The following is a 22,789-nucleotide window of genomic DNA, read 5'->3' as shown; positions in this document are numbered from 1 at the left end:
GCGGCGGCGCCGTGTCCCGGTGCGGACGGGCCCGTTAACCCGGTGCGGGGGGTCCCGGTACCGGCCGGAACCTCCGCCCGCCCCCTTTGTGCCCCCGGGTCCCGCCTGTGCCGGTGCGTGACACCGGAGACCCGCCGCCATGGTGAGTGGGGACACCGGGGACACCGGGGCCGTGTCGTGGCCGCCGCGGCCAAACTGGGGCCACCGGGGCCGTGCGGTGGCCACCGGGGCCGTGTCATGGCCACCGCAGCTAAACTGGGGCCGTGTCGTGGCCACTGCAGCCAAACTGGGGCCACCAGGGCCGTGTGGTGGCCACCAGGGCCGTGTCATGGCCACCGGGGCAGTGTCGTGACCACTGGGGCCGTGTGGTGGCCACCACGGCCAAACTGGGGCCACCGGGACCGTGTGGTGGCCACCGGGGCCTTGTTGTGGCCACTGGGGCAGTGTTGTGGCCACTGCAGCCAAACTGGGGCCACCAGAGCCGTGTGGTGGCCTCCATGGCCGTGCGGTGGCCACCGGGGCCGTGTGGTGGCCACCACGGCCAAACTGGGGCCACCGGGGCCTCGTCATGGCCAGCAGGGCCGTGCGGTGGCCAGCGGGCCGGTGACCCCGCCGTGTCCCCGCAGGGCGAGCGCAAAGGCACCAACAAGTACTACCCGCCCGACTTCGACCCGGCCAAGGTGAGGGGGGGCCGGGGGGTGGGCGCGGGGGGGCTGCGCCCTCTGACCCCCCCGTGACCCCGTGTCCCCCCGTGTCCCCCAGCATGGCTCCCTCACAAGTACCACCACAGCCACCCGCTGCGCGAGCGCGCACGCAAGCTGGCCCAGGGCATCCTGGTCATCCGGTGAGGGGACAGGGCGGGGACCTGGGGGGGGTGGGGACACCTGGGGGGGTGGGGACACCTGGGGGGGGTAGGGACATTTGAGGACACCTGGGGGAGGCTGGGGACACGGGGGGGCTGGGGACACCTTGGGGGAGTGGGGACACCTGGGGGGGCCTGGGGGCACCTGGGGGGGGTGGGGACATTTGAGGACACCAGGTGCGTGGGGACACCTGGGGGGCGCTGGAGACATGGAGGGGTGGGAACACCTGGGGTTGAGGACACCAGGTGCGTGGGGACACCTGGGGGGCGCTGGAGACATGGGAGGTGGGAACACCTGGGGGCACCTGGGGGGGGGGCTGGGGACATCTGTGGACACTGGGGTGGGTGGGGACACCCTGGGGGGGTGGGGGGACACCCTAGGGGGGCTGGGGACATCTGGGGGACACCGTGGGCGGGGGGGCTGGGGACACCTTGGGGGGCTGGGGGACACCTGGGGGGGGTGGGGACACCTGGGGACAACAGGGTGGGTGAGGACACCCCGGGGGGGCTGTGGTGACACCTCCGCCCTGTGTCCCCCCCCAGGTTCGAGATGCCCTATAACATCTGGTGCGACGGCTGCAAGAACCACATCGGGATGGGTGAGTCCTGACCCCCCAACCCCCCGTGTCCCCCAACCCCCCCAGGTGTCCCCCAACCCTGACCACCCCCCCATGTCCCCAACCCCCCCGTGTGTCCCCCAACCCCCCGGTGTCCCCAACCCCCCCATGTCCCAGCCGCCGTGTGTCCTCGACCCCCCCCATGTCCCTGACCCCCCTTGTCCCCTCCCCATCCCCAACCCCGTGTCCCCCAATCCCCCCGTGTCCCCAACCCTGTGTGTCCCCTCCCCATCCCCAACCCCCTATGTCCCTGACCCCCCCATGTCCCCAACCCCCCTTGTCCCATCCCCAACCCCCCGTGTCCTCCCCTGTGTCCCCAACCCCCCCATGTCCCCAACCCCCCCCGTGCCCCCCCCGCAGGCGTCCGCTACAACGCAGAGAAGAAGAAAGTCGGCACCTACTACACGACCCCCATTTACCGGTGAGTGCGGGCGGCCGCGTGTCCCCCCCGCGTGGGCCAAGGGGACCCCCCGTAACCCCCCTCACCCCCCGTGTCCCCCCGCGGTCCCCCAGGTTCCGCATGAAATGCCACCTGTGCGTCAACTACATCGAGCTGCAGACGGACCCCCGCGGGCTGCGACTACGTGATCGTGCGCGGCGCGCGGCGCAAGGAGGAGCGCTGGGGACCCGGCGGACAACCGGCAGCTGCCGCCCACGGTGCGTGTGTCCCCCCCACCGCGTCCCCTCCCCCGCGGCGCTGGGGGACGCGGCGCCCACCCCCCGCTCCCCCCGCAGCGCCGGAGGAGAAGGAGCGGCTGGGAGACGGACGCGATGTTCCGGCTGGAGCGCGGCGAGGCCGACCGTGCCACGCTGCGCCGCGCCGGCCCCACGCTGGCCGCGCTGCAGGCGGCGCAGAGCGCCTGGAAGGACGACTTCGCGCTCAACTCCCGGCTCCGGCGCCGCTTCAGGGTGAGCTGGGGGGGGGCACCCCCTTCCTGACCCCCCCGTGGGGATGTGACCCCCCCGCCCACCCCCCCGTGTGTGTGTGTGTGACCCCCCCAGGAGGAGAAGAAGACGCTGCAGGAGGAGGCGGCGGGTGCCCAAGGAGGAGGAGGAGGAGGAGGATCGGCGCGTGGCCGCGCTGCTCGTGCCCTCCGCAGCCCCCACTGTGCGTGGGGGGGCACGGGGGGGGTCCTGGGGGGGTGCGTGTCCCCCCTGCGGTGACCCCCCCCCCCGTCTCTGTCCCCCCCCCAGCCTATGAGGAGAAGCAGCGGCTGAAGCGCACGGAGATCTGCGGCCCGCTCCTGGTTCCCGCAGCAGAACGGGGGGGGGGGCCCCGCGGAAACCGGGGCTCGCGGCCCCCCCCCGCCACCCCCGCCGGCCTCGGCATCGTCCGGCGCCGCGCCGGGGGGGCTCCCGGAGAGCCAGGGGGGGCGGAGCGGGACGGGGCCCCCCCGGCGCCCCCCCCCCCCAGTGCGTCCCTGGTCGCCGACTATTCGGACTCGGACGGGGAAGGCGCCTGAGCCGCGTTTTGGGGGGGCTGGGCCCCCCCCCACCCCCCCCCCGGCTGGTCCCGGGGGGCACCTGCACCCCCTCCCTCCCTCCCCCTGTAATTTATACACACCCCCCCTCCCCCCCATTAAACGCTGTTGGTGGCGCCGGCACCGTCCTGAGTTATTGTGGCCCCCCCGCGGGGGTGGGCGGTGACACCGGGGGGGGCACCAGGGGGTGACACTTTGGGGCCAGGGGTTCCCCCCCATCCCCCCCCGGCCCCCAGCAGGTCCCGGGGGGGTCGGTACCATCTGGGGGGGGGGGCAGGATGGTTTGGGGGTCCCAGGGAGCCCCGGGGGGCTCAGAAGGTGCTGGAGGGGGGTCAGTACAACCCCCATGGTGGGGGGCGGGAAGCCCCATGGGGGTGCAGGACCGTTCGGGGGGTCTGGACGGTTTGGGGGGGCAGGAAGGAGGCGGGGGCGGGACCGAGCCAGGGGGCCGGGGCCGAGGCCAGGGGGCGGGGCCGAGCCAGGGGGCGGGGCCGGCCGGGAGGAGGGCAGGGAGGAGCCGGAAGGGGCGGGAAGGAGCCCGGGGGCGGGGCCGGAAGCGGCCGGAAGGGGCCGCGGGCCGCGCTGCCGCCATGGCGCTGGAGTCGATCCGGTACGAGCGGGGCGCGCTGTCCATCCTGAACCAGCGGCTGCTGCCGCAGCAGCTCCGCTACGAGCCCGTGCCCGGCGTGCAGCGCGCCTGGGAGGCCATCCGCCACATGGAGGTGAGCGGGGGGGACATCCGCCACATGGAGGTGAGCGGGGGAACCGGGACATGGAGGTGAGGGGGGGGGACACCCGGGGACATCCGGGACATGGAGGTGAGAGGGGGCACCGGGACACTCAGGACATGGAGGTGGGGGGGGGGCACCGGGACAGGGAGGTGAGGGGGGGGCACCGGGACAACCCGGGACATGGAAGTGGGGGGGGGGGCACCCGGGACACCCGGGACATGGAGGTGGGGGGGGGGGGGCACCGGGACATCCGGGACATGGAGGTGGGGGGGGGCACCGGGACACCCCCGGGCTGGGGCCCCCCTGGGATGGTGACGGTGTGCTCTAGTGCAGGGACCCCCAGCACCCAGGGACGGTGCCAGTGCCGGTGCCCCCTGGGACGGTGACAGTGCCCGGTGTCCCCAGGGACGGTGACAGTGCCGGTGTCCCCTGGGGATGGTGACAGTGCTGGTGTCCCCTGGGGATGGTGATAGTGCCGGTGCCCCCCAGGGATGGTGACAGTGTCCCCCAGTGCAGGGCCTGGTGCCAGTGCCAGTGTCCCCTGGGGCAGTGCCAGTGCCCCCCAGGGACGGTGACATTGCCAGTGCCCCCCAGGGACGGGGACATTGCCAGTGTCCCCAAGTGCAGGGGTCACTGCCAGTGCCCCCCAGGGATGGTGAACAGTGCCAGTGTCCCCTGGGGATGGTGGCCAGTGCCAGTGTCCCCAGGGTGGTGCCGGTGCCCCCCATGGATGGTTGACATTGCCAGTGTCCCCAAGTGCAGGGGCCACTGCCAGTGCCCCCCAGGGACGGGTGCCAGTGCCATTGTCCCCGCGGCGGTGCCAGTGCCAGTGCCCCCCAGGGACGGGTGCTGGTGCCAGTGTCCCCCCGCGGCGGTGACATTGCCATCGTCCCCGTGCGGTGCCGGTGACGCTGCCGTTGTTGCGGCAGGTGCGCGGCGCGCCGGCCATCGCGCTGCTGGGCTGCCTGAGCGTGGCGCAGGAGCTGGCGAGCGGGGGGGGGCCCGGCGGGGGGCCGAACGCGCGGCGCTGGCCGCCTTCGTGGACGAGCGGCTTGCGCTTCCTGGCCACCGCGCGCCCCACGGCCGCCAACCTGGAGCGCGAGGCGCAGCGCCTGCGCCGCATCCTGCACCGCGCCACGGCCGCGGGCGTCACCGCGGCACAGCTGCGGGACAGGTGGGGGACACCATATTGGGGTCACTGGGGGGGAATTGGGGTGCTGGGGGGGGGACATTGGGGTCACTGCGTGGGGGAAATTGGGTTGCGGGGGATCCTGCACCGGGGGGTCACCGTGGCACAGCTGTGGGACAGGTGGGGGGACACCGTATCGGGGTCACTGGGGGGGGTTTGGGGGTGCTGGGGGGGGATATTGGGGTCACTCCAGGGGGGGCATTTGGGTGTCACCTGGGGGGACTTTGGGGTCACCCGGGGGCATTTGGGGTCACTGTTGGGGGGGGGAACATTGGGGTCCCTGGAGGGACATGGGGATCCCATGGGGGGACGTTGGGGGTCCCATTGGGGGACGTTGGGGTCTGTGGGGGGACATTGGGGTCGCTGGGGGGGGAACATGGGGTCCCATGGGGGGACTTTGGGGTCCCATGGGGGGATGTTGGAGTCCCATGGGAGGACATTGAGTTCCCATGGGGGTACATTGGGGGTCCCATGGGGGGACATGGGGATCCCATGGGGGTACATGGGGGGTCCCATGGGGGATCACCGGTGTTCCCGGGGGCACATGGGGGGTCCCATGGGGGGGTCACCAGTGTTCCATGGGGGGGTCACCGGTGTTCCTGGGGGGTACATGGGGGTCTCTGGGGGGTCACCGGTGTCCCATGGGGGGTCACCGGTGTTCCTGGGGGTACATGGGGGTCCTCTGGGGGGTCACTGGTGTCCCATGGGGGGTCACCGGTGTTCCCGGTGTCCCCGCAGCGTGATCGAGCACATGGAGGGGCTGCTGGAGGAGGATCGGGCCCAGAACCGGCGCATCGGGGCGCACGGGGCGCAGCACGTGCTGCAGCAGCTGCCGCCCGGCTCCGGCGCCACCCCTGCTCACCCACTGCAACACCGGCACGCTGGCCACCGCCGGCTACGGCAACCGCGCTGGGTAAGGGGCGGACACCGCCGGCTACGGCAACCGCGCTGGGTAAGGGGGCACGGGGGACACCGGCCACCGCCGGCTACGGCACCGCGCTAGGTAAGGGGGGGACACCGCCGGCTACGGCACCAGGCGCTGGGTAAGGGGACACCGGGACACCAGCTACGGCACCGCCCGCTGGGTAAGGGGGACACCGGCCACTGCCGGCTATGGCACGGCACTGGGTAAGGGGGGGGACACCGGGACACCGCCGGCTACGGCACCTGCGCTGGGTAAGGGGGGGGACACCGGGACACTGCCGGCTACGGGCACCCGCGCTGGGTAAGGGATACGGTGGGGATATGGGGGGGACACCGATTGTCCCCTGCTGTCCCGTGATGTCCCCAGGCGTGGTGCAGGGGGTGACATGGGGGGTGACACCGGTGTCCCCATGTCCCCAGGTGTGGTGCGGGGGGGTCACAGGGGGGGTGACACTGAGATGTCCCCTGATGTCCCCTGATGTCCCCTGATGTCCCCATGTCCCAGGTGTGGTGCGGGCGCTGCACGAGCTCGGGCGCCTGCAGCGCGTGTTCTGCACCGAGACGCGGCCGTTACAACCAGGGGGGGCGGCTGACGGCGCTGGAGCTGCAGCACGACGGCGTCCCCGCCACCCTCATCGCCGACAGCGCCGCCGCTGCCGCCATCCGACACCGCGGCGTCCACGGTGGGGACACGGGGCACGGGGACATGGGGACGGGGGGACACGGGGACAGGGGACACAGGGGTGGAGGGGAGGGGGTGGGGAGGGACGGGGACGGAATAGGAGGGGTGGGACAAGATGGGATGGGGACAGGATGGGGACAAGATGGGACAGAAGGGACAAGATGGGATGGACAGGGACAAGGATGGGACAGAAGGGACAAGATGGGGCAGGAGGGACAAGGATATGGGAGAGGGACAAGGATGGGACAAGATGGGACAGGGACAGGATGGGACAGGGACATGAGGGGTGACGTGGGGACACGGGGGGTGACGGGTGGCACAGAGACATGAGGGTGGCGGGTGACACGGGGACACGAGGGTGACGGTGACACAGGGACACAGGGGTGATGGTGACACGGGGACACGAGGGTGACGGTGACATGGGGACATGAGGGTGACGGTGACACGGGGGCACAAGGGTGACAGGTGGGACAGGGACACGAGTGTGACAGTGACACGGGGACACGGGGTGACAGTGACACAGAGACATGGGGGTGATGGTGACACGGGGACACAGGGTGACAGTGACACAGGGACAGGAGGGTGACGGTGGCGTGTGGACACGAGGGTGATGGTGACACAGGGACACGGGTGTGATGGTGACACGGGGGTGACGGTGGTGCGGGGACACGGGGGTGACGCGTGGGACAGGGACACGAGTGTGACAGTGGCACGGTGACACGAGTGTGCCGGTGACGCGGGGCTGACGGCGCTGTCCCTCCGTCCCCAGCCGTGGTGGTGGGAGCCGACCGCGTGGCGGCCAACGGGGACACGGCCAACAAGATCGGCACGTACGGGCTGGCGGTGGCCGCGCGGCACCACCGCGTCCCCTTCTACGTGGCGGCGCCCAGCGCGTCCTGCGACCCCGCGCTGCCCGACGGCGCCGCCATCGCCATCGAGGAGCGGCCGCGCCACGAGCTCACGCACCTTCAGGGGCTCTGCCTGGCGCCCCCGGGTGGGTCTGGGGTCCTTCATGTGGGTGTCATGTCCCCTGGGTGGGTGTTGTGTCCCCCAGGTGGGTCTGGTGTCCTGGGTGGGTCTGGGGTCCATCATGTGGGTGTCATGTACCCCTGGTGGGTCTGGGGTCCCCTGGTGGGTCTGGGGTCCCCGGGGGGGTCTGGGGTCCTTCACGTGGGTGTCATGTCCCCTGGGTGGGTGTTGTGTCCCCATGGTGGGTGTGGGGTCCATCGTGTGGGTGTCGTGTCCCCTGGGTGGGTCTGGGGTCCTTTGCGTGGGTGTCATATCCCTTGGGTGGGTTTTGGGTCCCCTGGGTGGGTGTTGTGTCCCCTACATGAGTGTCATGTCCCTTGGGTGGGTTTTGGGTCCCCCGGGTGGGTTTTGGGTCCCCTGGTGGGTGTCTCCCCAAACAAGGGAGGGGTGTCCCCTATGGGTGGGTGTCTCCCCTGGCCCCCCAGGGTGCTCACAGCCCCAGGAGGGTCCCACCCGTGACCGGAGGGTCCCACCTGAGACCGGGGGGTCCCCCTGGGCCGTTGTGACCCCGTGTCCCCCTTCCCTTTCCCCCCCAGACATCGACGTGTGGAACCCGGCCTTCGATGTCACCCCCCCACGAGCTCATCACGGGCGGCATCATCACGGAGTCGGGGGTGTTCGCCCCCGGGGAGCTGCGCCAGGCGCTGGCGGAGCGGGGCGCGCCGGGGGGGCCCTGAGCGCCCGCGCTTTTGGAAGAAATGTCGGGTTTGGTGCATGTCGGTGTTTCTTTTGCGCCTCGCTGCATCGCGGTATGCACTGCGCCGCTCCTCGGTGTATCCCGGCGTGCTTCGCGCGGCCGCCGCGCTCACCGGCACCGCCTCGCTGCATCCCGGTGTGCGTTGCGCCGCTCCTCGGTGTATCCCAGCGTGCTTTGCGCCGTCCCGCTCACCAGCACGGCCTCGCTGCATTCCGGTATGCACTGCGCCGTGCCCCGTTGTATCCCGGCGTGCTTTGCGCTGTCCCGCTCACCGGCACCGCCTCGCTGCATCCCGGTATGCACTGCGCCGCGCCCCGTTGTATCCCGGCGTGCTTTGCGCCGTCCCGCTCACCAGCAGGCCTCGCTGCATCCCGGCGTGCACTGCGCCGCGCCCCGTTGTATCCCGGCGTGCTTCGCGCCGCCGCCGCGCTCACCGGCACCGCCTCGCTGCATCCCGGCGTGCATTGCGCCGCTCCTCGGTGTATCCCAGCGTGCTTTGCGCCGTCCCGCTCACCGGCACCGCCTCGCTGCATCCCGGCGTGCATTGCGCCGCTCCTCGGTGTATCCCAGCGTGCTTTGCGCCGTCCCGCTCACCGGCACCGCCTCGCTGCATCCCGGCGTGCATTGCGCACGCTCCTCGGTGTATCCCAGCGTGCTTTGCGCCGTCCCGCTCACCGGCACCGCCTCGCTGCATCCCGGCGTGCATTGCGCCGCTCCTCGGTGTATCCCGGCGTGCCCCGCGCGGGCGGGAACCCGGAAGCGCGGCGGTGCCATGGTTCAGGGACGGCCCAAAGCGGCGGCCAAGCGGCCCGGGCGGGCGGCGGCTCCGGCCCCGGCGCGGGGGGGTGCGGGGGCCGCGGAAGGGGGTGTGAGCGGCGGGGGGGGGGCGGAAGGGGGTGTGAGCGGGGGAGGGGGGGGGCGGGAGCGGCGGGGGGGCCGCGGGCGCTGTGAGAGCGCTGGGGGGGCGCCGGTCACACCCGCTGCCCCCCCAGGCCGGACCATCGCCCCCAAGAAGCTCCGTGTGATCCAGCAGCAGAAGCTGAAGAAGGTGGGTGGTGGGGGGGGGGGCGGGTTCGGGGTGGGGGGGGGTCGGGGTGTGAGAGGACCGGGGTGCGGGGGGGTCGAGGTTGGGGGGGCCCGGGGCTGGAGGGGTCAGAGTGCGGGGGTCGGGGTTGGGCGGGGGGTCGGGGTGTGGGGGGGACTCGGGGTGCGGGTGGTCCGGGTTTGGGGGGGGTCGGGGTTCGGGCGTTTTGCGGGATCAGGTTGCGGGGGGGTCGGGGTGCGGGGGGGTTCGGGTTGGGCGGGCCGGGGTTGGAGTGTTCGGCGGGATCGGGGTTGCGGGGGGGGTCAGGGTTTGGGGGGACCGGGGTTTGCGGGGGCCGAGGTTGCGGGGACTTAGTGTTGGGGGGGTTCAGGTTGCGGGGGTTCGGGGTGCGGGGTTTCGGGGTTCAGGGGGTGCGAGGGTTCGGGGTGCGGGTTGCGGGGGTTCAGGGGTTGCAGGGGTTCGGGGGTGCGGGGGTTCGGGGGTTGGGGATTCAGGGCGTGCGGGTTGGGGGTGCGGGTTGAGGGGCCGTGTTTCCGAGCGCGCCCCCGCAGCGGCTGGAGATCGGGATCCGGCTGAAGATCGAGCGGGACGCGGCGCAGCGCGCAGGCTGCAGCCTCCCCGGGAGGATCGCGGGGGGCGCCGCGCCCCCCCCGGCCGCCCCCAAGAAGGGGAAAGGCAAGAAGGGGCGGGGCTGAGCCCCGGGGACCCCCTGGGTCCCCCCCCCCCCCGGGTCCCCCCCCCCGGGTCCCCCCGCCCCCGGATCCCCCCCCCGGCGCGGGAGCTGCCACGAGCGCAACCGTTCTCACTTTTGTTGTAATTCTTTAATAAATAAAAGGGATTTTGGGGGGAGCAGGGCTGCCCCCCCACCCCGAACTGCCGCTCTCCCGGGATTTGGGGGGGACTTGGGGACCTCAGTGGAGTGTTGTTGGGGGTCCAGGGTTGGGTTCGCGGCTGGAGGGACCGGGGCGGCTCCCGGGTGGGGTTGGGGGGCAGCGGGTTGAGGTGTCCGGGAGTGGGGACACACGGGGGTCCCGGCCGTTGGGGGGTCCCGGTGTGGCCGTTGGGGGGTCCGTTCCGTCCCCCCCCATCCCCGTTACGCTGCGGCTCGTTCTGGCGCCGGCAGAAGTTTGTGAATGGAGTCCTGGGGGCCACGCCCACTCCCGCGGGCAACGCCTTCCCGGGCCCGCTCTTCCCGCGGATTGGTGCGCTTCGTCTTGACTGACAGCCGGCCCCGCCCCGCGCTGACGGGCGGTGCGAGTCGCGCCGGCGGCCAATCGGCGCGCGGCAGGGGCGGGGCCTACGCTCCCAGAGAGCCTTAAAGGCGCCGCGTCTCGTTTGGGAGCGGGCGGGGGGGGGGGGGGGAACACACACGACACGTGGGGCACCCCCCCCCGCTGTGGGTGCGGCCTGTGTGGGCGTGGCCGCAGCGAAGCCCCGCCCCCCCTCGCCCCTCCCCCCCGTGTGACATCAGGGAAATTCCCTGAAATCGGGCGCGTTTCACCAAAGCGCCGCCGGGTTATTTTGGGAAACAAAACAGGGAAAGAAGAAAAAAAGGGCCGTTTGGGGCCGGGCGGGGCCCGGACGCCTGGGTCCCCCCTCCCCCCGCCGGGGCGTGGCCCCCCCGGTGACTCACCCCCCCCACCCCGTTAATCCGCTAATTGCGGGGCCGCCCCGACTCGCCGGGACTCGCCCGGGCGGGAGCGGGAGCCGGGGGGGCCCCGGGGCCCACCGTCCCCCCACGGCGAAGCTGCCCCCCCGCTGCTTTTGGGTCCCTTCCCATGGAGAACGTGCCCCCCCCCCCCCCCCCCCTCTTCCCCCTCACTTTTGGGGACCCCCCCATGGTTTGTGTCCCTTCCTTCCCATGGAAAACATGTGCCCCCCCTCTTACCTTGTGTGCTTTGGGGACCCCCCCGGGCTTTTGTGTCCTTTCCCATGGAGAACGTGCCCCCCCCATCCTCCCCCCGCTCATTTTTGGGGACCCCCCCCCCCTATGGTTTCAAGTCCCTCCCTTCCCATGGAAAACTTGTGTGTGCCCCCCTCTTCTTACCCCACTTTTTTCGGGACCCCCCCGGCTTTTGGGTCTCCACCCCGGCTTTTGGGTCTCCTCCTCGTTTTTTGGGACCCCTCCCCGGGTTTTGGGGCCCCCCCCGGGTTTTGGGGGAACCCCCCCGGGTTTTGGGGACCCCCCCGTTTTTTGGGGGGCTTCGGGGTCTCCATGCTGTGGAAGAACCTGCGGGTCCCGGTGAGCTCAGCCGGACACGCGGGACCCGGCCAGGGCTCCACCACGGGGTTTGGGGTCCCGGGGGGGGTTTGGGGTCCTCGGGGGGGTTTTGGGGACCCCGGCGGGGGGGCCAGACTCCTGTTCCTGCTGAACTGAGCCAGTTTAACCAAAGCAACTGCAAATCAGCTCAGTAGGCACGGGAGGCAGCGCCCGGGGGGGTCCCCGAGTCCTGGCGTCCGGCAGCCGACGGTGGGTGGGAGGGGGACCCAGGCGTCCGGGAGGGACCCAGGCGTCCGGGGGGGACCCAGGCGTCCGGGCGCCGGGGAGCGGAACTTAGCCACTGTGAACACGACGCGGCTGCCAACTCTGTTCACAGGTGGGCTAAGCCCTGCCCCACGGACCCCAAAAACACGGCCCACCCCCCAAAAACACTGCCCGCCCCCCCAAAACACCCCCCAAACCCCCCCGTGTTGCGGCTGGCGGCGGCGGGGGCTGCGGCCCGTTGGAAATCCCTGGCAATGTGATTTTGGGCGAGACGGTAAAAAATCGCATCGCCAGGAACCCCGGCGGGCGGCAGCGGGTGGGGGGGGGCGGGGGGGCCCCTTGTTTTGGGGGGGGTGTCGGTCCCACGGTGCGGCCGTCGAGCCGGGAGCCCCCGGGGACAGGGGGTTTGGGGACAGGGGGGTTTGGGGACAGGGGGGCGGCGTGTTTACCCCCCTCCCCCCCCCCGTGGTAAAAATAACCGGGGGGGGCACCGCCCGGGAGGGCTGAGTCACGGCAGCGCGGGCACGTGCCGGTGCCACCGGCGCCGCGAGGGGGACGCGCGTGAGCGTCCCGGGCGGGGGGGACGCGCCGGGACCCCCCGGTGACGCCCCCGTCCCCGCGGTGGGGGCGGCGGCGCCGGTGAGCGCCAAAGCGCCGCGGGCGTCAAATGTGGCACCATGTGCCGGCGGCGGCCACCGCGCCCCTCCCGCTCGTCCCCAGCGCCGCGCGGCGCCGGCTGAGCCGCGGCGAAGCCCCCGGCGCGAGGGGACGTCACCGGCAGTGTCACCACAACCCCCCCGGATGGCGCGGGACCCCGTGTCCCCCGGCGGTGTCACCGCGACCCGGTGGTGGCGCGGGACCCCGTGGCCCCCGCGGGTGTCGCGGCGACGCCGGCGCGTTCCTGGCAAGAGCCGCCAATAGGGCCGCGGCTCCCGTGCCGCCATGTGGGAGCCGCGAGGCCCCGCCCGCGCCGTGACATCACGGTCGCCGCGGCAACGGGCGAACTTCAAAGGGAATCGGGTGGAAAGGGCCCAAAAACCAAGCGGGATAAACAGCGGCGGACGGACGGACGGACGCGCGACGGCGGCACCAACAGAATGTCTGGTGCTGCCGCGGGGGGGCCGGGCCGGCCGGCGCGTGCCCGGGCGGGGGCGGGGGGCTGCCCGGACGCCTGGGTTCCCGCCCGGCGGCCGCGGCGCCACCGCCAACACCGCGGTGCCAACGGGGCGGCGAGACCGGGCCCCGGCGTGGCCAAAGCGCCGGTGTCGCCGCGTCGGTGTCACCGCATCGGTGTCTCGCGGAGCTTTCCCGCCATGGGGGGCCGCGGGGGTCCCGGTGCCGCGGGGCTCTCGCCGCGGTGCCGCGCCGGGCGCTCTGCCCACGCCGCGCCAGGGCGGTGCCGGCTCGGCAGCCCCGACCGGCTCGCGTGGGGCCCGGCGGCACCGAGCGCTGGCGCCCGCCCGGACGCCTGGGTTCCCCACTTTGGTGATGGGGGGGGCGGTGACGCCCGTGCCAAACTCCCCACCGTTCCGCCCCAAAACGAGGAGCGGGAAACGCCGGCGGCGCCGCCCCAACACCTGCGGCGGGTGTGCCGTGGGCGCCGTGGGGCAGCGCCGCCCCCCTGCCCCCCCGCCCCATAACCGTCCGCGGGGCAGCGCGGGCGTCGGGGGGTCGAGGGCCGGCGCTGCGGCCGCGGGTGCCGGCGCGGTTCCCGGCGTCGGCCGAGCCAAGGCGGGGGCGGAGGAGGAGCGAGGAAGGGCCGCCCCGTCCGCGCCCGTCGGCACACGCAGCGCCGGGGGGAAAGGATGAATCACGCTCGGCGGCGCCGCCCGCCCGGCGCGCCCCCCGCGGCCCCGCCCGCGCCCGCGCCGGGGGTCCCCGAGACCCACCGCGCGCGCCCCCCGCGCCCTCGATGCCGCCGCCGCCGCCGCCACGCCCTGACGCGCCACCGCGACCCCCGCGGCCCCGCGCGGCTCCGGGCGGCGCCGCCATCGCGGCGCGCGCGGCTCCCGCCCGCCATGCCCGCGGCACGGGGCCCGGTGCCGTTGGGCGCCGCTCGGCACGCGGCGAGGCCGCCCAGGCCGCGACCTTTCTCCCGCCGCCCCGGGGCCACGGCGGCTCTCCCCGCGGCGCGGTGGGGACGGACCCGGCGCGCCGCGGCTCAACGTACTCACCGCGAGCGCCGGCCGCCGCGGCCCCGCCGGGGGCACCGGGCCGGGCGCCGGAGCGCCGGGGCTGCCAAAGTCACTGACTTTTACTCCAAGAAGGGAAATCCTTTTTAAAAGCTTCGCTCCGCCCCGGTTGCGCCGCGAGGCCGCGGCCAGAGAGGAGGGGCCTGCCCGCGCCGCGCGCTCCAGCACCCTTTCGCGGCCGCCGCGGCTCCAGCGCCGCCGGAGCGACGGAGCTGCCGCCACCGACGCTGGCGCCGCAGCCGAGGGAGGCGGCACGTGCCCCGCGGCCGGGGGAACGTGGGCCCCGTGGCCAGGGCGCTGGACACCCCATGGCAAGGGGGCTGGGTGCCCCACAGCAAGGGGAACGTGCGCCCCATGGCAAGGGGGCTGGGTGCCCCATAGTGAGGGGTCTGGGTGCCCCATGGCAAAGGGGGCTGGGTGCCCCATGGTCAGGGGAACGTGGGCCCCATGGCCAGGGGAACAAGTGCCCCATGGCGAGGGGAATGGGTGCCCCATGGCCAGGGGAACAAGTGCCCCATGGCAAGGGGCTGGGTGCCCCATGGCCAGGGGAACAAGTGCCCCATGGCCAGGGGAATGTGTGCCCCACAGCAAGGGGAACGTGCACCCCATGGCAAGGGGGCTGGGTGCCCCATAGTGAGGGGTCTGGGTGCCCCATGGCAAGGGGGCTGGGTGCCCCATGGTCAGGGGAACGTGGGCCCCATGGTGAGGGGAACAAGTGCCCCATGGCGAGGGCAATGGGTGCCCCATGGCCAGGGGAACAAGTGCCCCATAGCGAGGGGTCTGGGTGCCCCATGGCAAAGGACTGGGTGCCCCATGGCGAGGGCAACATGGGCCCCATGGAGAGGGGACTGGATGCCCCATGGCGAGGGGAACAAGTGCCCCATGGCCAAGGGGAACAAGTGCCCCATAGCGAGGGGTCTGGGTGCCCCATGGTGAGGGGGACAATGTGCCTCATAGTGTGGGGTCTGCACACCCCATAGCGAGGGGTCTGGGTGCCCCATGGTAGGGGGACCATGTGCCCCATGGTGAGGGGAACATGTGCCCCATAGCGAGGGGTCTGCACACCCCATGGCAAAGGGTCTGGGTGCCCCACGGTGAGGGCTCTGGGAGCCCTATAGCGAGGGCTCTGTCTGCCCCATAGCAAGAGCTCTGGACGCCCCAGAGTGAGGGGGCTGTTCCCCCCATGGCGAAGGGCTCGTGTGCCCCATGGCAAGCGCTCTGTCTGCCCCACGGCGAGGGGCTCGTGTGCCCCATGGCGAGGGCTCTGTCTGCCCCACGGCGAGGGCCTCGTGTGCCCCACAGCGAGTGCTCTGTCTGCCCCACGGCGCGGGGGGTCAGAGCCCGCAGCCCCCGTGGCTGTTCCAGCCTGTGCCTCAGTTTCCCCGGCCTGCCTGGCTGGGGGGCGATGTGGGGGGAACCAGGGGTGATGTGGGGGGAGCCAGGAGTGATGTGGGGGGCCGGGGGTGATGTGGGGGGCCGGGGGTGATGTGGGGGGAACCAGGGGCGATGTGGGGGGGCCAGGGGTGATACCAAGGCAAAGGGAGTGAAGTTGGGGGGCCAGGGGCGATGCTGGGGACCCAGGGATGAAGTTGGGGGGCCACTGGGGGGCCAGGGGCACAGTTGGGGGGCCAGTGATGAAGTTGGGGGGCCAGGGGCGATGCTGGGGTGCCGAGGATCAACTGGGGGGGCACTGGGGGGCCAGTGATGAAATTGGGGATCCAGGGACACAGCTGGGGGGCCGGGGATGAGCTGGGGGGGCACTGGGGGGCCAGTGATGAAGTTGAGGATCCGGGGACACAGCTGGGGAGCCGATGGCACAGCTGGGGGGGCACTGGGGGTCCGGGGATGAACTGGGGGGGCACTGGGGGGCCAGTGCTGAGGTTGTGGGGCCGGGGCTGAGCTGGGGGGGCGCTGGGGGCGGGGCTCCGGGGCGCGGGCGCGGCCCCCCCGCGGCGGGGGGGGGGGGGGGGCGGGGGGGGCCGGATGCGGCGCGGCGGGGGGGGCGGTGGCCATGGCGATGCCGCACACACAGACACTAAACAGACCCGCGCGTCGGAAGTCGCGAAACCACAGCGCGTCACTGCGGCCGCGGGACGGCCCCGCCCCCCGCCACGGGCCCCGCCCCCCAGGCCCCGCCCCGCGGCCCCCCAGGCCCCGCCCCCCCGCCCCCCGGCTGCGCCCCAAACCCTGCGCCCCAGACCCCACAGCTGCGCCCCACAACTGCGCCCCGAACCCTGCGCCCCAGACCCCACCCCAAGCCCCATGGCTGCGCCCCAAACCCTGCACCCCAAACCCCACAGCTGCGCCCCACACTCTGCACCCCACAGCTGCACCCCAAACCCCACAGCCGCACTCCACACTCTGCACCCCACAGCTGCACCCCGAGCCCCCATTCCCGGTGCCCCCAGGACAGAGTGTCCCCCCATTCCCAGTCCCCCAGTTCCTGTGTCCCCCCATTCCCAGTCCCCACTCCTGGTCTCCCCGGCTCCTCACACCCCGGGGTTACCGGGGGTACTGGGGGTTCTGGGGGTCCCAGGGGGGTTCTGGGGGTCCCAGGGGTCTCAGCTCCGCTGCCGTCCCCTAATGTCCCCCAGTACCTCCCAGTGTCCCCAGTGTCCCCGGCACCGCGTTGCCATGGGAACCGGCACGGCTGTGCCATAGCGGCCGTGTCCCCCCCAGCCCCACGGGGTCCCCAAACCCCCCGAGTCCCCCCGCCCATGGGGGGTCCCCATCCCTGAGCCCCCCAGCCCATGGTGGGGGGGGGTCCCCATCCCCGAGCCCCCCAGCCCATGGGGGGCTCCCCATTCCCGAGCCCCCCCAGCGGCGGCCCCTCCCCGGCCCGGCTGCACATCTGGCAGCGTGCGCACATCTGGCAGCGGCGGCTCCCGCGGGGCAGCAACAGCTGGAGCCGCCGCGCCAGCTGCTAATTTTAAACACACGGGACGGGGGGGGGACACGACACACCCCCCAAAACGAGGGGCCGCCCGCGCCGCGCACGCGTGGGGCACCGCACGGCACACGCTGTACCACACACAGCACCGCGCACAGCACCGCACGGCACACGCTGTACCGCACACGGTACCGCACCCGGCACCGCACGGCACACGCTGTACCGCACACAGCACCACGCACAGCACCGCGCACAGCACCGCACGGCACACGCTGTACCGCACATGGTACCACACACAGCACCGCACGGCACACGCTGTACCGCACACAGCACCACGCACAGCACCGCGCACAGCACCGCACAGCACACGCTGTACCGCACATGGTACCACACACAGCACCGCACGGCACACGCTGTACCGCACACAGCACCACGCACAGCACCGCGCACAGCACCGCACGGCACACGCTGTACCGCACATGGTACCACACACAGCACCGCACGGCACACGCTGTACCACACACAGCACCATGCACAGCACCGCACACAGCACCGCACGGCACACGCTGTACCGCACATGGTACCACACACAGCACCGCACGGCACACGCTGTACCGCACATGGTACCACACACAGCACCGCACGGCACACGCTGTACCGCACACAGCACCACGCACAGCACCGCGCACAGCACCGCACGGCACACGCTGTACCGCACATGGTACCACACACAGCACCGCACGGCACACGCTGTACCGCACATGGTACCGCACCCGGCACCGCACGGCACACGCTGTACCGCACATGGTACCACACACAGCACCGCACGGCACACGCTGTACCGCACACGGCACCGCACACGCATGTGTCACTGCACAGCACACACTGTACTGCACATGGTACCGCACGGCACACACTGTACCGCACACACGGCACCACACACGGCACCGCACACGGCACTGAACGGCACACGCTATGCCGCACACAGCACCGCACACGTGTGTGGCACCGCACCGCACACGCTGTACCGCACACACGGCACCACACATGGCACCACACGGCACATGCTATACCGCGCATGGCACCGCACACGCGTGTGCCACGACACGGCACTGCACACGGGTGTGGCACTGCACCGCACACGCTGTACCACACACAGCACCGCACGGCACACGTGTGTGGCACAACGTGGCACACGCTGTACTGCACACACGGCACCGCACACGTGTGTGGCACCGCACGGCACACGCTGCACCACACACGCAGCACCGCACACGCGGCACCGCACACACGTGTGGCACCGCATGGCACACACTGCACCGCACATGCAGCACCGCGCACGGCATGGCCAGCAATGTGTGCACACGCATGTGGCATCGCACACGCTTACAGAACATGTGTGTGCAAGCGGCAGCGCCCGCGGTTGCTGCACGCGGGGAGACGGCACACGCAGGCACACGCGTGTGCAGACGTGCAGGTGCGTGCACACGCGTGGAGACACACGCACACGCTGTCACACGTGTGCACACTCGTGTGCTCAGACACACCCGCACGCTGTCACACACGGTGGCCGTGCCGGGGCCATGGTGGCCGGTGGTGGCCATGGTGGCCGCGGTGGGGCCGTGGTGGCTGCGGTGGCTGTGCCGGGGCCGTGGTGGCCGGTGGTGGCCATGGCGGCTGCAGTGGCCGTGGTGGCCGTGGCGGGGCCGTGGTGGCCGCGGTGGCCGCGGTGGCCGTGGTGGCCGCGGCGGGGCCGGCGGCACAGAAATGTCCTTTCTAGGTAATGGCAGCGGCCGGGCTGGCGCTCGCCCACGCGCCAGACGCTGCATTCCTGGCGCCTGAGTCAGCCCCGTGCCGCCTGCACACGCTGCGCCGGGCCGGGGGCTGCGCGCCCCACGGCGGGCACGGGGGGGCACGGGGGGCACGGGGGGGGGCACGGGGTGGGGGCGCAGGTTGGGGGCACGGGGTGGGGAGCATGGGATGGGGACACAGAATAGGGGGCACAGGGTGGGGGGCATGGGGTGGGGGGCATGGGACGGGGGCACGGGTTGGGGGGCACTGGATGGGGGGCAAGGGGTGGGGGGCACAGGATGGATGCACGGAAAAGGGGGCACAGGATGGGGGGCATGGGATGGGGGCATAGTATTTGGGCACAGGGTGAGGGGCACAGGGTGGGGGGCACAGGACGGGGGGCACGGGATGGGGGGCATGGGATGGGGGGCATGGGATGGGGGCACTACATGGGGGCACAGGATTTGGGCACAGGGTGGGGGGCACAGCATAGGGGGCACTGGGTGGGGGCACAGGATTTGGGCACAGAGTGGGGGGCACAGCATGGGGGGCACTGGGTGGGGGCACAGGATTTGGGCAAGGGGTGGGGGGCACAGGATGGGGGCATGGAATAGGGGGCACAGGATGGGGGGCACAGGGTGGGGGGCACAGGATCGGGCACATGGGAGGGGGGGCATAGCCTGGTACAGCAGGCGCAGCATGGCACGGCGCAGTATGGCACGGTATGGTGCAGTACGGGACAGTATGGCGCAGTACGGCACAGTATGGCGCAGCATTGCACAGTATGGCACAGTACGGCACAGTATGGCGCAGTATGGCGCAGTACGGCACAGTACGGCGCAGTATGGCCCAGTACAGCCCAGCAGGGTGCCCCAGCAGTCCCAGCCCCCCCGCCCCCCCCGGGGCGGGTCCCGGGGTCCCGGGGGGCGGTGGCCGCGGGTCTGCGGCCGTGGGGCCGGCGGCGTTGCCGCGCGACGCCGTGTTTGTGGTGGGGCTGAGTCACGGCCGTGAGTCACCGGCAGCACCGGGCTGGCAGGCGCCCACGGCCGCCCCACGGCAGCGCCGGGCGGGGCCCCCCGGCTCCCACGGGGGTGTCCCCGGGGGTGTCCCCACGGGTGTCCCCGGGGGTGTCCCCGTGGGTGTCCCCGTGGGCATCCCTTGGGGTGTCCCTTGGGGTGTCCCCGGCCCCCCCAGGGTGCCAATGCAGTGGGGGTGAAGGTGCAATGGGGCGGGGGGGGCAGAGCTGGGGTGCCCTCTGTGCACCCATGGGCCCCCCCCCGCACCCATGGGCCCCCCCATGTATCTACAGGCCACCTCTGCACCCACAAAATCCCCTCTGCACCCACACCCCCCTGCGCCCACGGGTGCCCCCCAGGACCCCCGTGCGCCCCATGTCGCCCTCATTACGCAGAGGCTCCCCGTTATCTTTGGGCCCCCTCATGCCTGCCCCCCCCCCACGCTGGGGGTGCCGGGGGGACCCCGAGGCGGGGGGGGGTGAGTCGGCGCAGCCACGCGCCCGTGAGTCACCGCCGGGGTGGGACCAGCCGGTCCAAACAACCGGCGCCTTCAGAGCACGGGGCCCCCCCGGAGCCCCCGGAGCTTCCCCAGGGTCCCTCCTGCCCCCCCGGCCACGGGGACCCCGCTGGGACCTCCCCGGGCTCCGCCGGCGCCTGTGCCCCCCCTGGTGTCCCCTGTGCCACCCACGGTGGCTCCGGGTGGGCACTGGGACCCCCCGGTGCTGCCACCCGCCCCACGGCCTCAAGTGCAGGCTTGTTGGGCAGCGGTGAGTCACGGCGCTGCCTTCCCGCCGCGCCCGGGCGGTGCCGGCAGGGCCACACCGAGCACTCATGCTCGTGGTAGCGCCGGCGGCACCGGCGCCATGGGGACGAGGTGGGGACGGCGGCGCTGGGGGGGCTGAGAGTTGGCGGGGACCGTGTGCCGCCGCGCATGGGACGGAGCCGCCCTCGGTCCCCACGCTCACACTGGTTCCCTGTGGCTGTGCCAGGGTGCGGAGGCAGGTGCCGGTGCCGGTGCCGCGCTGGCTCCGCGGGTCGCACGGGAATCCCTCGGCAGAGCCGTTCGTGCCGCGGTGCTCACGGGGGCCAGGGGGCCGCGGAAGCGCCGGTGGCAGCTGTGCCCGTGGTGCCCAGCACGGCACGGTGGCCCCGGTCGGAGCCGGTCCTGGCGCGGCATGGGGTGGCTCCGTGCCACGTTCCCCCGCTCACCGTACGTACCGCGCCATCCGTACTGTACCGCGCGTGCCATGTGCTACCACTGCAGTCCCACGACGCCCTGGCCCCGCCCCCCAGCCGCCAGGGGCGGGGCTGACGTGTGGGTTTGGGGGTCAAGCCCAGCAGGAAAAGGGGTCCCCCCTGCACCCCCCCAGCCCCTTCGAACCCCCAAATCCCCCCAAAATCCCCCCCGGGGCCGGTTCGGAGCGCGGCGGCACCGCAGGGGTTAAACGCCGACCCACACACCCACCAATGGGGAGCGAGCGGCGAGCAGCAATTAGCCAATGAGAAGCGGCGGAGAGGTGACCAATAGGAGGCGCGCGTGGCGCCGCGGCCGGCCAATGGGAAGCGGCGAGGCCGTGATTAATAGGGGGCGGGCGGCGCGCCGCGGCTGGCCAATGAGGAGCGGCGGGGCGGGGCGTGCGGCCAATGGGCGGTGCCGCTGGCCTGAGCTGACCCGCACCCCCCCCCCCGCAGCGGCCCCCCCGTGAGTACCCGCGACCCCCGGGCGGGGCCACCGGGCGCCCCCGTTTCCCGGGGGGGCCGCGCTCCGGCCCCCCCCCGGGCCCCCCCGCCCCGGCTGCTCCGACGCGGCTCCCCCGCCCGCACCCTTTTTTTTGCCCGTTTTTCCCGCTTTTCCCCTGGAAACGAGGCCGGTCCCGCGGGGGCGCCCGCCTGGCGTTGCCCCCCCCACCCCGGCCTTGAGCGGAAAACCGTGTTTTTGCACCCAAAAGCGGCCCCGGGGCCGGTAAGGGGGGGGCGGGGGGGGAGGCGGGCACAAAATGCCCCGTTTCGGCTTTTCCCGAAGTTTTTTCCTACTTTTTTGCTCCTCCGCGGGGCCCCGCGGCCGCTGGCGCCGTGACCTCACCCGTGACGTCATCACGAGCCAATGCGCTCCGCAGCGGGCGGGGGGAGCGGGGGAGCCCCCCCCCCGTTCCCGGGACTCTCCCGGGATGCCGCCCCGCTCCCCGGTTCGGGCGGGGCCGCCGCTTCGCCGGGGGACACCGGGGACACCCGGCGCCGCTTTGGGGCGGTTTGGCCGCTTTTGGTGACTCCCGCTCCCGTTGGGGACCCAGGGAGAGGGTCCCGGTGTCGGCGGGTCCCGGTGCTTCGGGGGTGGGGGGTCCCGGTGTCGGCGGGTCCCGGCGCTTTGAGGGTTGGGGGTCCCGGTGCTTCGGGAGTGGGGGTCCCGGTATTGGCGGGTCCTGGTGCTTCGGGGGTGGGGGTCCCGGTGTCGGCGGGTCCCGGTGCTTTGAGGGTTGGGGGTCCCGGTATCGGCGGGTCCCGGCGCTTTGAGGGTTGGGGGTCCCGGTGCTTCGGGGGTGGGGGTCCCGATGTCGGCGGGCCTCGGTGATTCGGGGGTGGGGGGTCCCGGTGTCGGCGGGTCCCGGCGCTTTGAGGGTTGGGGGTCCCGGTGCTTCGGGGGTGGGTGTCCCGGTGTCGGCGGGTCCCGGTGCATCGGGGGTGGGGGGTCCCGGTGTCGGCGGGTCCCGGCGCTTTGAGGGTTGGGGGTCCCGGTATCGGCGGGTCCCGATGCTTCGGGGGTGGGGGGTCCCGGTATCGGCGGGTCCCGGTGCTTCGGGGGTGGGGGGTCCCGGTATCGGCGGGTCCCGGTGCTTCGGGGGTGGGGGGTCCCGGTGTCGGCGGGTCCCGCTGTTTCGGGGGTTGGGGGTCCCGCTGTTTCGGGGGTTGGGGGCCCCGGTGTCGGCGGGTCCCGTTTTCGCGAAGGATCCTGGTGTTGGGGGTCCCGGTACCGCGGGTGGGTCCCGGTGCCTGGAGGGGGGGTCTCGGTACCGCGGGGGGATCCCGGTGTCGGGGGGTCCCGGTTTCGCGGGGGGTTCCTGGTGTTGGAGTTTCTCGGTGCCGCGTTTATAGTGGCGGGGGGGTCCCAGTGTCGGGGGGTCCCGGTTTCATGGGGGGTCCTGAGGGGGTCCCGGGAGCGC

The 22,789-nt window shown here is 72.8% G+C and overlaps 3 protein-coding genes across 3 annotated transcripts; all 3 read left to right on the top strand.

The window, feature by feature from the left end:
* YJU2B (YJU2 splicing factor homolog B) lies at positions 1-3,059 on the top strand. The gene is given in 12 exon segments (XM_080361389.1): positions 1-142; positions 627-680; positions 763-844; positions 1,406-1,461; positions 1,840-1,843; positions 1,846-1,900; positions 1,993-2,044; positions 2,046-2,102; positions 2,104-2,136; positions 2,215-2,388; positions 2,482-2,587; positions 2,674-3,059. Coding segments are annotated over 12 exon segments (945 nt in total). The 5' UTR covers positions 1-139; the 3' UTR covers positions 2,943-3,059.
* A 455-nt stretch (positions 3,060-3,514) lies between these two features.
* MRI1 (methylthioribose-1-phosphate isomerase 1) lies at positions 3,515-8,293 on the top strand. Its single transcript, XM_080361441.1, is given in 10 exon segments — positions 3,515-3,682; positions 4,621-4,865; positions 5,619-5,733; positions 5,735-5,782; positions 5,784-5,793; positions 6,310-6,374; positions 6,376-6,487; positions 7,256-7,480; positions 8,052-8,086; positions 8,088-8,293. Coding segments are annotated over 10 exon segments (1,092 nt in total). The 5' UTR covers positions 3,515-3,550; the 3' UTR covers positions 8,193-8,293.
* A 597-nt stretch (positions 8,294-8,890) lies between these two features.
* On the top strand, positions 8,891-10,130 carry LOC308051125 (leydig cell tumor 10 kDa protein homolog). Its single transcript, XM_080361437.1, has 3 exons — positions 8,891-9,078; positions 9,205-9,260; positions 9,809-10,130. Exons 1-3 carry the CDS (start codon positions 8,985-8,987, stop codon positions 9,950-9,952), a joined length of 294 nt encoding a protein of 97 aa, XP_080217563.1. The 5' UTR covers positions 8,891-8,984; the 3' UTR covers positions 9,953-10,130.
* The last annotated feature ends 12,659 nt before the right edge of the window (positions 10,131-22,789 follow it).

Source organism: Nesoenas mayeri, assembly GCF_963082525.1.
Source record: "Nesoenas mayeri genome assembly, chromosome: 31".
Taxonomy (NCBI): Eukaryota; Metazoa; Chordata; class Aves; order Columbiformes; family Columbidae; genus Nesoenas; species Nesoenas mayeri.
Note: the sequence above shows the minus strand (reverse complement) of the source record. Positions and strands in the feature narration are given on the sequence as shown.